The 14,658-nt window shown below is 54.3% G+C and overlaps 2 protein-coding genes across 10 annotated transcripts in view; both read left to right on the top strand.

Annotated features, from left to right (window-relative positions):
• The window catches only part of si:ch1073-396h14.1 (disintegrin and metalloproteinase domain-containing protein 10), a 177,162-nt gene that overhangs the window by 69,180 nt on the left and 93,324 nt on the right, over positions 1 to 14,658 (top strand). Inside the window, exon 16 of one of the 7 annotated variants that reach the window (XM_052037889.1) lies at positions 2,485 to 4,596. The exons of 5 other annotated variants lie outside the window; for them this stretch is intronic. In XM_052037889.1, coding sequence (XP_051893849.1) covers positions 2,485 to 2,537 — 53 coding nt within the window. In that variant the 3' untranslated portion in view covers positions 2,538 to 4,596. Of the gene's footprint in view, positions 1 to 2,484; positions 4,597 to 14,658 lie in introns of those variants that run through there. One more of the 7 variants, XM_052037891.1, reaches the window with a different exon arrangement.
• The window catches only part of LOC127582548 (lipoprotein lipase-like), a 41,064-nt gene continuing 35,792 nt past the window's right edge, over positions 9,387 to 14,658 (top strand). For all 3 annotated transcript variants that reach the window (XM_052037897.1, XM_052037900.1, XM_052037898.1), the window contains exon 1: positions 9,387 to 9,772. In XM_052037897.1, the coding sequence (XP_051893857.1) occupies positions 9,673 to 9,772 (100 nt within the window). In that variant the 5' untranslated portion in view covers positions 9,387 to 9,672. The remainder of the gene's footprint in view (positions 9,773 to 14,658) is intronic.

Below are 14,658 nucleotides of genomic sequence, written 5' to 3' on the forward strand. Positions count from 1 at the left end.
TGAGCCTTTCCCTGAGTCTGTATGGCCAGAACTGCCACACCCACAGGGAATGGGGAGTGGGACTCCCTCATGCAGGACAAGGTCTAAGGACATGCTCAGCAACTACACAGTGGCAGGCAGCAGCAGTGGCACAGCGGGTTGAGCCGCTACCTCACAGCTCCAGAGACCTGGGTTCAATCCTGACCTCCGGTGCTGTCTGTGTGGAGTTTGCACGTTCTCTCTGTGGGTTCCCCCCGGGAGCTCCGGTTTCCTCCCACACCCCAACGGCATGCAGGTTGGTAGGTTAATTGGATGCTGTAAATTATCCCCAGTGTGTAGGTGAGTATTAGAATCCATGAAGAGTTGATGGGAATGTGGGGATGATGTGGGGACTCTGTGCCCAGCTGTCAGTGGTGAGAGCTGCAGCCCAGGGCACTGAGTTCCTGATGCGTATCAATGACTCAGAGATAGGTGTGTGGAATTTCAATATTTACAGACTCCACAAAATTTGTAGGTGGTCATTGAGAATAGTGACGTTCACCAGAGGATGCGGATAGGGCAGTGGAACGTGGGCAGTGGAACGTAATGCAGGGACGAGTGCGGTGATACGTTGTGGCAGAAGGAATGAGGTGAAATGATACAAACAAGGTGGTGGCGTTCAGGGTGCAGGGACGGAGAGGGCTGGGCACACACGTGAATAAATGCTGGGGGGGGGTCGCAGGACGTTGAGAGAGCAGTCAGCAAAGCCCTGTGAACCCAGCGTCCCAAACCTGTGTTGGGCCTGCACGGAGCTCTGTCTGGGGAGGCCACACTGATCACCAGCCCTAAGGGTGGGAAGGTCCCACGGATGGTGCAGAAGGACTGGCTCTGGGATGTGGGATTCCAGCTCTCAGCTCCGGCTGAAGGTGTCAGGTCGTTCTCTGGAGGGCGAAGGTGGAGGGGGGATCTGACGGAAACATGACCGTTGTTGGGTTGGTGGGGGGAGGTTAACCAGGACAGTTAATCCCATGAGTAAATGGTTAAAGGAGGGTGGTAGCCAGCTGTAAAGAGATGGGTAAAGGTACAGGAGTGATTGAAGAGAAGAATTTAAACCAGGTGAGAATGATCTGGGACAGAGGTGGTGGAAACGGAATCAATCCGGATGTTCAGAGGGAGTTGGGGAGACACTGGAGCAGATATAAGCTCCAGGGAAAGGACAGGGTAAGGGCAGCTGGCGGGGATAGTTGGCTCCACTCTCTGTTACCCCAATACCCCACTCCCTAAGCTCTCTTTATCCCCCTGCTTTGTTACTCCAATCCCACTCACTCCAATTCCCCCATTCCCTGATACCCCGTTTATTCTCTAAAGGACTCTCCCTCTTACTCCACTCCCTCTTACCCCACTCCCTGATACCCCATCCCTCCCACTCCCCGTCCTAACCCTATTGTGTGACTCTGTGAGCCCATTCTGCCTGTCCCATGGGTCCACTCCCCCATTCAGTCTCCCTGTCCTTTGGGCAAGCTGCTGAGTGCAGTGCAGACTGTTCCGGGAGTGTTAATCTGATTGTAACTGGGATCAGAGCCCACGGTTACTGAGCATTCGGTCTGTGGGGCCTGAGGAAGGACTTCAGAATGATTGTGTCAGCTGTTGAAGGCTTGGGGTTTACAAATGTAGCCGGGGCCATTCCTCCAGTGGGGGCAGGAAGCTTTGGTGGTAGTTGTCTCTCAACCCCTAAACAGTGGAAACCACAAACTCGAGGTACATGGGGGCTGCAGTGATCTTGGGGGCTTTGCGTGCTGTCTATGGTGAAGGTAGAAGCCACACAGGGTCACTGGTGAGGAGAAAGGCTGTGGCTGCACGGCAAAAGCAGGGAGACAGTTTCTTCATGATTATTGCAGCCTTGTCAACCTCTGTCCAACCTACACACATGTCAGGAACAGTGAGGAGCATGAAGACGTGGTGTGTGAGGGCTGGATTCCTAGACTGGTCTGCTGAGGAGCCAGTGAGGGATCAGCAATTCTATGTCTGGTGTTGTGTAATGAGGAAGGGTCACTAAAACACAATTCCATTGAAACATTGAGTCACAGCACTTCCCATTGGCTCAACGTGCCTCAACACTGGAGGGTGAAAGTGTTGGTTCCTTTTGTGTCCTGGTCCCCAACAGTCAGCTAAGACCAGTCCATTGGTCAGCCAAGGCCAGTCCACCAGTGGTCAGTCAAGACCAGTACAACAGTGTTCAGCCAAGGCCAGTCCTCGCACAGCAGTAGCTGGAGCCTGGCCTCACTGCCAGTGGTCAGCAGTGTGAGATTCCCGGCCTCGATCAGCAGGCTGTGCATGGAACGAGTCCACGGAATGTGAGTGGATGCTCTGTGGGCAGATGGAGCAAGAAGCGGGATGATGCGCTGAGAACTCGAGGTGTAGTCGAGGAGGACAGACCAGGAGGTGATTCATGAGGAAGGCCAGTGGCCCAGAGTCCGCTGTCAGCAGCAGCCCTCACTGTTCCCTTTCCCCGTTCTTGCTTTGCAGGGCAGCCGATGACTGAACTACAAACCTTCCGTGGCCGGGCCGACGTAATGTGATTGATCATCTGATGGACTGCGGGGGCTTCCACAGATAACGACACCCTCCGATCACTGGACCAACCGTGTCTCAAAGCTGCAACACCCCTCAAACAGAGGTTCCAAATCACCCTGCGGCCGGCCTGGGAAAGACGTTCAGGGCAACGGGGAAGGAAGGGAGAAACAGGACTATGGGATTTTCTCCAAGGAGCTGGTGTGGATTTGACAGGACAAATGGCTTCAATGTGCACTGTAGCATTTCTACGCCTCTATAACATGATATGCAGTTACTCAGAAATGTAAATGATTGGAAGTAGATCCACACCATCCCCACAGGTAGATGTTCGCCATTTCCCAAAGCTTCTATTAAACTTCGACATCTTTTCTTTTGGAGTCAGACTTTCATACATCATGGGAATAGACCCTGCAACCCAACTGGTCCATGCTGACCAGGATGCCCATCCAAGCTAGTCACATTTGCCTGCCTTAGGCACATATCCACTAAACCTTTCCCTGTCCAAATGCCTTTTAAATGTTGTTCATTTCCCTCCAACAACCACATCCTCTGGCAGCTTGTTCCATATACAGAGCACCCTCTGCATAAAGTTGCCCCTCCGGCTCCTATTAAATCTCTCCCCTCTCACCCTAAACCTATACCCTCTAGTTGTTGATTCCCAACCCTGGGCAAGACTCTGTGAATTCCCCCTATCTACTCATGATTTTCTGCACCTCTATAACAACCATAGAACCATAGAACAATACAGTACAATACAGGCCCTTCGGCCCACCATGTTGTGCCGACCTTCAAACCACGCCTAAGACTATCTAACCCCTTCCTCCCACATATCCCTCTATCTTAAATTCCTCCATATGCTTATCTAACAATCTCTTGAACTTGTCCAATGTATCAGCCTCCATCACCACCCCAGGCAGCGCATTCCATGCACCAACCACTCTCTGGGTGAAAAACCTCCCTCTGATATCTCCCTTGAACTTCCCACCCATTATCTTAAAGCCATGCCCTCTTGTATTAACCATTGGTGCCCTGGGAAAGAGGCGCTGGCTGTCCACTCTGTCTATTCCTCTCAATATCTTGTATACCTCTATCATGTCTCCCCTCATCCTCCTTCTCTCCAATGAGTAAAGCTCTAGCTCCTTTAGTCTCTCCTCATAATCCATACTCTCTAATCCAGGCAGCATCCTGGTAAATCTCCTCTGCACCCTTTCCAACACCTCCACATCCTTCTTATAATGACGCTACCAGAACTGGACACAGTACTCTAAGTGTGGTCTAGCCAGAGTTTTGTAAAGCTACATCATTACTTTGCAGCCCTTAAACTCGATGCCCCGACTTATGAAAGCTAACACCCCATAAGCTTTCCTAACTACCCTATCCACCTGCGAGGCAACTTTCAGTGATCTGTGGATATGAACCCCCAGATCACCCCTCATCCTCCTATGCTCCAATGAGAAAAGTCCTTGCCTGATCCACCATGCTCTATAACGCTCTTAAGTTCTGGCAACATATTTATAAATCTCCTCTGCATCCTTTGCAGAATAATGGCATCTTTCCTCTAGCATAGTGACCAAAACTTAAACACAATATTCTGAATGTGGCCTCACCAATATATTGTACAACTGTCTATACTCAATGCCCTGACTGATAAATCCCCAGCCTGTCTGCCTGCGACATTACTTTCAGAGAACCATGTACTTGTACTCCTCGGTCCCTCAACAACACTCCCCAGCACCCTACCGTTCACTGAGTGTTCTACCCTGATTTATTTTCCCAAAATGCAACACCTCTCACTTGTTGGAATTAAACTTCATTTGCCATTCCTCGGCCCAGCTGATCGAGATCCCTCAGTAAATCCCAATAACCACCTTCACCGTCAAGGACACCTTTTGTGTCATCTTCAAACTTTCTAACCAGGCCTTGTACATTCTCATTTGTTTTTAAGCATGTAAGAAAATACCATCATTTGTGGCAATGTGGGTTGTTGCCATGGAGACATTTATGACACATGCTCAGTTTCCTACCTTCTAGAACCACAGTGTAAATGAAACCCTGTCCTGTAAGCAATGACAGTTCATCCTGCTTCTGGCTGCCATTCCCTCTGATGGGGAAACAAGGGGCAACGTTCAAATCGGCATCAGGCTCTCCACAGATGCAATCAGGAGGCACAGACGGCAGTGGTCACTGATCCTTCCGTGTGTGAAATGATCGCCGGGATCTGGGGGGGGCCACTGGTGGAGTGGTGTACGGGACCTCTCCTGCCCACCTGAGGGGGCAGTACAGGCCTTGGTTTAACAACACGTCTGGAAGCAGAACCTCCGACACTGAAGGTCCCTCCGTTCTACACGGGACTGCTGGCCTGCGTTACGTTTCAGTCCCTGGAGAATCTGACTCTTGAAATAAAAGGCCAGCCAAAAGTAATTGAAAGTAAATGATTGATTAGCAACAAAGATCAGAAGCCAAGGTAAAGATAATAACAGTTTATAGGAAAACAGCAACTTGGAGCCATCAAAGGGTTGCAGTGAAACCAATTGTCCCTGGGACAAAGTTTATCAACAGATAGCACTGCTTATTGGAATTGGATTATTATGGTCACTTGTACCAAAGTACAGTGAAAAACTCGTCTTGCATACCGTTCGTACAGATCAATTCATTACACAGTGCATTGAGGTAGTACAGGGTAAAAACAATAACAGAATACAGAGTAAAGTGTCACAGCTACAGGGAAGTGCATTGCAGGTAGACAATAAGGTGCAAGGTCAAACAAGGTAGATCGTGAGGTCAAGACCCTGTCAGACTTTACAAATGCACAAACAAGACACAGCGGAGAGAAATGAAAGACACAAGAACTGTGGTGCAGGAGGAGCTGTGGGGAACCTGTGGTGGAGGGAGAGGGTGTGCAGGTTACTGTTGGAGTGCCAGTTACGGCTGCTTTGTTCTGACTGGTGGCAAGCTGCTCTCATCCAAACGAGTGGAGAGTTTCCCATCCCAGCCCTGACTCCTCCCTTGTAGGTGGTGGAACGGCCTTGGGCTGTTGGCTGCAGATACCCAGCCCCTGACCGGCTCTTGAACAATGGCATTTATATGAATGGTCCAGTTCAGTTGGGGCTGGGATGATTGACCTCTAACAACCACGACCATCTTCCTCTATGACTGGTGTGACTGCAACCATTGGAGTGCTTGATGCCCAGTAACTTTAGTTTTACTGAGCATGAGGCCACGCTCAACAAGTGCTGCCTGGTTGTCAAAGGCCGTTCCTCTCGCTTTGTCTCCGGAGTTCAACTCTTTAGTCCATGTTAGGACCAAGGCTGTGATGAGGACTGGGGTTGAGTGGTCCTGGTGATACCCAGACGGGGGATCAGTTCACGGATTATTGGTGATGGCAGTGTTGATGGTAGTTTCCATCACTTGGCTGAAAATTGAGATTCTGGGCACTGATAGTGATCAGGCCAGTGCACACCTCAGCAATGTTCCACATTGTTAGGTGAACGTCAGCTCTATAGCTCCGCTGGAAGAGTTTGTCTCCAGTCACGGCTGGTTCTCCGATATCTGGTCTCACAGCCCCTGCTGTATCATCAGCTGAATCATTGTATCATGTGCAGTGAATCAAAGTGGCCGAGACCATCAAGCGAGGTGGTGGTGAGTCCTTCAGCATACCTCGGTTTCACCGTCAGCGGGACCTTCCCCGAGCTGCTCCTCCCGTTGGCTGTTCCATCACCACACACAACTGACCTGCCGCCTTAGCTGTGTCTATTCCAGGATATTTTGGCTGTTGACTGGGCACCAAGTCCTATGCTGTGTCTTGGCCGGATGTTTAAATCTTTTTTTAAAAGTTATTTACAGCGTGGTAACAGGCCCTTTTGGCCCAACGAGTCCACGCCACCCATTTTAAACCCATATTAACCTACCCGTACGTCTTTAGAATGTGGGAGGAAACCAGAGCACCCGGAGGAAACCCACACAGACACGGGAGAACGTACAAACTCCTTACAGACAGCGTCGGGAATCGAACCCCGATCGCTGGTGCTGTAATAGCGTCGCGCTAACTGCTACGCTGCCGTGCTGCCCCTGTTTTGCCACTGGTACTGCTCAGCCTTCCTATGGTCCTCATGAAACCAGAATTTGTCCCGGCAAACAGCAGTGGTAGAGTGAATGTAAGAACAAGAAACAGAAGCAGGGGAAACCATTCGGCCCCTCATTCCTGCTCCACCATTCTATCACATCATGGCTGATCTTTGTCCTCAGCTCCATTCTCTGCACTAACCCCATCTCGATTATGTACTCAATCACAGCTCCTCCCACCCTGTCTCTTGCAAGGATGCGATTCCTATTTCTCAATTTCTCTGCATCCGCCGCATCTGCTCCCGTGACGAGGCTTTCCACTCCAGGACATCCCAGATGTCCAACTTCTTTTCTAACCGGGGCTTCCCCCCACCCCACCCCAACTGTGGTCGAGAGAGCTCGCACCCGTATCTCTGCCATTTCCCGCACCACCGCTCTCACCCCCACCCCTCCCAGACCCAACAGGGATAGGGTCCCCCTTGTCCTCACATTTCATCCCACCAGCCTATGTATCCAACACATCATTCTCCACCACTTCCGCCATCTCCAACAGGACCCCACCACCAAGCGTATCTTCCCCTCCCCCCCTTTCTGCCTTTCACAGGGTTTCCTCTCTCTGTGACTCCTCAGTTCACTCCTCCCCACCCACCCATCCCGCTCCCACCCCGGGAACTTCCCACTGCTCCCGCCATAGGTGCAACACCTGCCCCTACACCACCTCCATCATCTCCGTCCAGGGACCCAAACAGTCCTCTCAGGTGAGGCAGAGATTCACCTGCACCTCCCTTAATATCATCTACTGCATTCGGTGCTCCAAGTGTGGCCTCCTCTACATTGGTGAGACCAAACGCAGACCATTTCGCAGAACACCCGCACTCCGTCCGTAACCGCGATCTGCATCTCCCTGTTGCCGGCCACTTCAACTCCCCCTCCCACACTATCACTGATATGTCAGTCCTCGGCCTCCTCCGCTGCTGGGAGAATTCCAAGCGCAAACTGGAGGAACAGCACCTCATTTTCCATCTGGGAACCTTGCAGCCGAACAACATGAACAATGAATTCTCCCACTTTAAGTAATCCCTTTAACCCCCTTCCCCACACCCAACCCCCCCCCCACCACCACCAGGCCTCTTCTCCTCTTCCCTTTCCCAGCCTCTCTCATTTTTCTACCCCTTTTTTCCCTCCTTACCTTTGCCCCATCCCCTGGAGGATCTGCTCGCCCCTCCTCCCCCACACCTGCCTATCACTATCTCTCACCTGCATCTACCTATCACCACCCCGTGCCCACCCCACTCCCCTCCTTTGTCCACCTATCACTGCTCTGCTTCTCCCTCCTATATATCGGGCTTCCCCTTTTCCTATCTTCAGTCCTGAAGAAGGGTCCTGACCCAAAACGTTGACCGCCTGCTTTTCCCCACGGATGCTGCCTGGCCTGCTGAGTTCCTCCAGCTTCATCATGTTTTACATCCAGATTCCAGCATCTGCAGTACTTTATTTCTCCACTAACCCCATATCCCTTGATTCCTTTAACATCGATAAATCTTGAACAGACATTGCAGCTGAACCTCTGCATCCCCCGTGTGGAGAATTCCACAAATTCACCACCCTCTGGGTGAAGACACTTCTTCTCCTGGCTCGAATGTTCAGCTCCTTATTTTGAGACTGTGACCCCTGGTTTCAGACACCCAGACAGGAGAGACATCACTGGGATGATGCGTGGGATGGAGCGTTTCGGTTACGCGGAGAGGCTGGGTCTGTTCTCCCTGGAGCGGAGGGAGTGAGGAGGGGACGTGACTGAGGTGTGTGAAGTAATGAGGAACACAGAGAGGGCAGACTGCAGGAAACTATTTCTCATATTAGAGGTAGATAAAACTAGATTTAGGGTAAGGGGGAAGAGATTTAGAGGGGATCTGAGGGGGACCTTTGTCACCCAGAGAGTGGTGAGTATCTGGAACACACTGCCGGAGAGAGTGGTGGAGGCAGAGTCACTCACAGTCGTCTAGATGAGCACTTGAATCACTTAGGTACAGAGGGCTGTGGACCGAGGGCTGGGAGCTGGGCTCAGTCAGGAAGGGTAGCCACTGATCTTCCAATCCAGTGTGCCGTTGTCAGGATTCTCAATGCGATCTCCTCTACACTGGAGAAACCAAACACAGACTGGGTGATGGCTTTGTGGATCTCCTGCCTCCCGTTTGCAGGGGTGACCCTGAGGTGCGTCTGGTTGGATTGGGGTGTGTGGGGATTGCCTGGAATTGGTCAGGGTAGTTTGGTGAGAATAAGCGGGGTTTGGTGCTGGTACTAGTGGTTGGAACGGGGTTTGGAGCAGTTGGGGTCGTAAAATGGGTTTGGAATGGGTGGGGTAATTTGTAGTGGGGGAGGTTGGTCTGAGTCAGAGGTTTGTTTTGATTGGGCATGAGTCGTTTGCAGTGGGTGAAACCGGTTTGGAACGGATTTGGTGTGGGTGTCAGGTGTGGGGGAGGATTGTTTGCGGTGAGCAGGTGTAGCTTGTTATGGGTCGGCAGGCGGTCGGGTTGGTACGGGTGATGGGCAGGGGGTCAGGTTTGGCGTGTGAATGGTGGAGGAGGGGAGAGGGGCGGAGATGCTGCAGTGGGAAGTGGTGACCGAGCTTCCAGCGGGTCGGAGTCGATTGCGGTGGCTCGGAGGAGTTGCGATCTGCCTGCATGAGTCAAACTTAGAGCGGGGTGGGGGGGGGGGGGGGGGGGATCGGGGGGGGGGCGGGGGGGGGGGGGGGGGGGGGGGGGGTGTGTTGGCGAGGGCTGCAGTGGTCAGCGTGGAGCGGGTTAACGTGGCCGGTGGGGGTAACAATGTTTGCAGACTTATACTTGACCCGGGACCCGACCGGCCCTGTCCCAGCTGGGAACCGGTTGGAAGTGTGTGGTTGCCGAGAGACGAGCCCCGATCTCACCAATCAGGCCGCTCTCCGGTTATTTAAAGGCTGTGTTTGTGTATCCAGTGTCAGTGATCGGCGGAGGCTCTCCCTCACTCTCACCGAGCCGGCCGGCCGGCGCACCCCGTCCCCAGTCCCGGCCCGGGACTCGCCGCTCGCAGGGGCTCGCCATGTACTGCCCGCCTCTCCCCCTCCCCCTGCCCCTGGTCCTCCCTCTGCTCCTCGGTTCCACACTCCTGCCCGGCTTTGTGGAGACAGGAGACGCCGCAGGTGGGTGGGCGAGAAAGTGGTCGGAGTGTGGAGGGGGTGGGGGGGGGGAGGTCGGAGAAAGTGGGGCGGGGGAGGGAGAGGAGGAGGAGAAGGGGGAGGGGGAGGGAGAGGAGGAGGGGAGGGAATGGGGGAGCAGGGGGGAGAGGAGGGTGTGAATCGAGTGGCAAGGTGGGGGGACGGGCAGGTGTGTGAGTGGGGGTCCGGTGTGGGTGGACGTGCAGTTCCCGGGCCGGTTACGGGAGCTCGGTGTGAGGGCTCCGTTCACGGGGGGAGTTGGGGTAGAGGCCGGCACTCGGGGTCCCGGTGAGAAGTTGTCACTGTTCCCACACGGCTGCGGTCGGGCCGGGCCCGACTGTGGACTCCGGTGGCGCCCGGGGCCGCGGATCGGATCCTTTGTTGATCGGCGACTGAGCAGCGACACAAAGAGCGGGGCTGGCAGGTCCCGGGGGGCCGGGGTGGCTCACGGGTCCGGGGCAGGGGTTCGGGGTCCAGGGCTGGGGGCTGGGGTCTGGGGCACGGGTCCGTCACTGGGGTCCGGGGCAGGGGTCCAGGGTCCGGGGCAGTGGTCGGAGGCTGGGGTCTGGGGCAGGGGTCCGTGGTCCGGGGCTGGCGTCCGGAGCAGGGGTCCATGGTGCGGGGCTGGTGTCCGGGGCAGGGGTCCAGGGTCCGGGGCTGGAGTCCGGTGCAGGCGTCCGTGGTCCGTGTCTGGGGTCCAGGGCTGGGGTCCGTCGTCCGGGGCTGGTTTCCAGTGCAGGTGTCTGTGGTCCGGGGCTGGCGTCCGCGGGGCTGGAGTCCGGGGCTGGCGTCCGCAGGGCTGGTGTCTGGGGCAGGGGTCCGGGGCATGGGTCCATCACGGGGGTCCAGGGTCCGGGGCTGGGGTCCGGAAACGGGTCCGGGACGGGGGTCCAGGGTCCTGGGCAGTGGTCCAGTGTCCAGAAACAGGGTCCGTGGCTGGGTCCGTGTCCGGGGCTGGGTCCGGAGCTGGGGTCGGGTCTAGGGTCTGGAAGCAGGGTTCCGGGCAGAGGTCGGGGCAGTGGTCTGGAACAGGGGTCCGGGGCTGGGGTCCGTCACAGGGTTCTGGGGCTGGGGGCTGGGGTCTGGGGCAGGGGTCCGGGGCTGGGGTCTGTGTCTCGGGGCTGGGGTCCGGGGTCCGGGGCTGGGGTCTGGGACAGGGGTCCGGCCCTGAGGCAGGGTTCCAGGGCTGGTGTCCTGGGCAGGCGTCAGGGGCTGGGGTCCAGTGTCCAGGGCAGGGGTCTGGGACCGGGGTCCGGGGACCTGGGCAGGGGTCTGGGGTGGAGGTCTGGGGCAGGGGTCCAGAGTCCAGGGCACGGGTCCATCACTGGGGTCTGGGTCTGGGGTCCGGGGCTGGGGTCTGGAAACAGGATTCCAGGGCAAGGGTTAGGGGCACTGGTCGGAAACGGGGGTCTGAGGTCTGGGGTCCATGGCAGGGTTCTGGTCTGGGGGCTGGGGTCTGCGGCTGTGGTCCGTGGTCAGGGGCAGGGGTCCAGGGCTGGCGTCCCTGTCCGGGGCTGGGGTCCGTTGTCTGGGGCAGGGGTCCAGGGCTGGGGTCCGGGGTCCAGGACTGGTGTCTCGGGCTGGGGTCCAGGTTCCAGGGCTGGGGTCTGGGGCTTGGGTCTGGGGCAGGGGCAGGGGTGCGGGGCTGGGGGCTGCTCTCACAGTCCAGGTGCATCACCAAATACCAGGAATGTGGGATTTCTGGAAAAGTTGAGACACAGAGCATTAACTGTGGGAGACAAGGTCAGAGACGACCGATCCATTGGGGAGTGGCACCCCCCTGGGAGTTGGTGGGTCAGTGTCGGTGGGTGGTGGGGTTGTTGGGGTGGGGGTCCCTGGATCCACCGGCCCTGGGTCTCCTCCCCCCAGACCCATTGTTGTTCTGGAATGTAACGCCCTGAACTGGACAGTAGTGGAGGCCAGTCCCCCAGCCCCCAGAGCCCAGGCTCTTTGTGGATTGTGGCCGTGTCCCCCCATGTGTCAGGGGTGGGGGTAGTCTAGGACCTTGGTTCTGTTGTGTGATGGCTGTAACTTGAACTGTTTCTCCTTGGATCTGGAGATCAGCTCCCCTCCCGCGACAGGTCTGCTGGAGGTGAGGTCGACTTCACAGCGAGAAACCTTCGGAAAGGGGCAGACTCAGGCCTGGTCTGACACTGGGCTTTGCTGCAGTTGGTCCTGCTGCAGACCCGCTGGTTTGTGTCATGGCTTGCGTGAAATGGTGGGCTGCCGAGTTTGAGGTGTTCCATGGTCACTGCCGACGCAGGGAGTCAGAGCAGAGGCTTGGGGAGGGCCAGGGGTCTGTCCGCTGTGGCTGGTGCTGACCCCTGCCTTTCACTTGGGATTGTCTCACAGTGAACATCATGCCCACTGTGTCTCTGATGGACAGGAATCCACACTGGGATTTGGGGAAAGGGATTCCAGGGAGAAGGTGGTTGAGATGACTTCCCCTGTGACAGGCAGCAGGGAGACCCCTCTGTAGTTACCACAGTCGGACGTCTCCCTTCTTCATGATGCATCCTTGAAGTCCCTGGTCTCTCCTCCTCTTCCCAGCTGGGAGTGATGAGGCTGTGGTTTGTGACTCAAGTGTTCGGACTTCAGCAGAGATACGGTCTGCTACGGGTGTTGTTGTACTTGAGTTGGGGTATGCCAGCCGTGTATGCCAACCTTTGCTGCTCCTTGTCAGTCTGTCTGGACCCAACAGGCTGCTGTGGGATGGGCACTGGCCGCCAAAGACAGAGATGTGGTTGAGGAGGCCTTTTGCAGGGTCCCTTCCACCACCTTCGATTGCGATCATGGCTCACTGGGTTGCAGTTATCACTGCCACCCTGTACGCTTCCGAGACCCAGACAACCTGCAGCAGACATCTCGAGCACTGAAAAGACATCACCGACACCGTCTCTGTACCATACCCCGACCTCACTGAAGGGAGATTGTGTGGGGGAATCAACTCAAATTCTATCGGAGAGGTGCAGGGTCTGGAGGACATTGACTGGTGTGTTTGGAGGTGTCTGCTCTGTGTTATGGTGGTAGCTGGAGTATGTTGGGGATTTTAGAGTCACAGAGTCATACAATTACGGACCCTTGGCCCAACCTTTTAGCCCACCTACGCTAATCTCACGGCCCACATTAGGACTGTGTCTTTCTGTGCCTTGTCTATTCAAGTGACTGTCTATTTCTCTCTTAAACTCAGCGACTGTATATAATTCCACTGCTATTCTGGAGGCACATTCGAGTATCAACCACTTGATTAAGTGGTTAAAACAACCACGTGTTTAAAACAAAACTGTCTGTTTTAAACAAAACTGTTTGTCTTAAACCCTCCCATCCCCTTTAAAACTCTTTCCTCTCACCTTAAACCCACACCCTCTTGTCCGTGACACCCCTACCCTGGGGAAAAGATTCTGACTACCTACCCTATCTATGCCTCTTGTGATTTTATCTACCTCTACCAGCTCACCCAGGGAAAACACATCCAAACTATCCAATCTCTCCCCATAACTAAAGTCCTCCAATCCAGGCACCATCCTGGTGAATCGCCTCTGCACCCTCTCCAGTGCAACTGCATCCTTCTGGTGTGGTGACCAGAGTGCTTGCAGTACTCCAAGTGCAGTTTAAACAATATTTTGTAAAGTTGCAACATAACCTCCAAACTTTTATGCAGACACAAGAGAATGCAGATGCTGGAATCTCCAGCAACAAACAATCTGCTGGAAGAACTCAGTGGGTCGAGCAGCATCTGTTGGGGGGGAAAGGAATTGTTGTCAAAAGGACTCTTGATGCAGGGTTTTGACCCAAAATGCCGACAATTCCTTTCCTCGCACAGATGCTGTTTGACCTGCTGAGTTCTCCAGCAGATTGCATGTTATCCCAACTTTTATATTCCATGCCTCGAACTAAGAAAGCAAGCATGCCGTGTGCCTTCTTCACCGCCCGACCTTCCTGTGCATCACTTTGAGGGAACGATGGACTTGAGCCCCAAGGCTCTGCTGGTGCTCTGTGCTAGGGAATGTCGATCATTCACTGTACATCTTCCCAAAATGCATCACCTTGCACTTGTCAGAATTAAATTCCATCTGCTGATGATCTGCTCGGCTTCCCATCTGATCTATATCCTGCTGTTGCCTTGGGCAACCTTCCTCGCTATCCACAACACCACCAACTTTCATGTTCAGAGGTACAGATTCAGTTGTGATGAATTTGCAGTGTATGGAGGCTCAAGCTGTGTGTTATGAGGGTGTTGAGGTATCAGCAAGTGTGTTCCGACAGTGCAGCGAATGCTCGCACTTATGCTCGGTGTGTTGAGACTACGGTATGTGGAGTTACAGGTCACCAATGGTGCAGTGTCTGGAGCTATCAGATCAGTGTGTTATGATGATGCATTTTGTGGTTTTGACTCTATTATGGGATATAGACCATACGTGTGGAGTGTAAAACAGTGTGCTACGGTGCTGGTGATGGAGGTGTGGGCTCACTGTGTTATGGAGCACTGCGTCTGGAGGTTTAGATAGCGTATTATGAGGGCGTAGGTACATGAACGTGTTCAACAAAGTAATGAGGGTAGAGTGCGTGGTGGAACTGACCAGTTTGTTATGGGGTGTCTCATGTGGCGATAACAGATTTGTGCTGTGGAGGACAATGTGTCACCTTAGCACAATGTTGGTGTAGTGTCCAGAGGTGTTCGCTCAGTGTATTATGATTTGCAGTGTACGTGGGCTGGATTGGTATGGAATGATGTTGCTGTGATCACAGTGTTACATTGCAGGTTATGAATGTACCAAGTGTGTTATGATGGTGTAGTGTATGGTTATGTGGATTAATGTGTTTTGGTGCTTTACAAAAGGGATCATCTGTGTCATTAGTGTGTGGTATAT

This window comes from Pristis pectinata, chromosome 24, assembly GCF_009764475.1.
Source record: "Pristis pectinata isolate sPriPec2 chromosome 24, sPriPec2.1.pri, whole genome shotgun sequence".
Classification (NCBI taxonomy): domain Eukaryota; kingdom Metazoa; phylum Chordata; class Chondrichthyes; order Rhinopristiformes; family Pristidae; genus Pristis; species Pristis pectinata.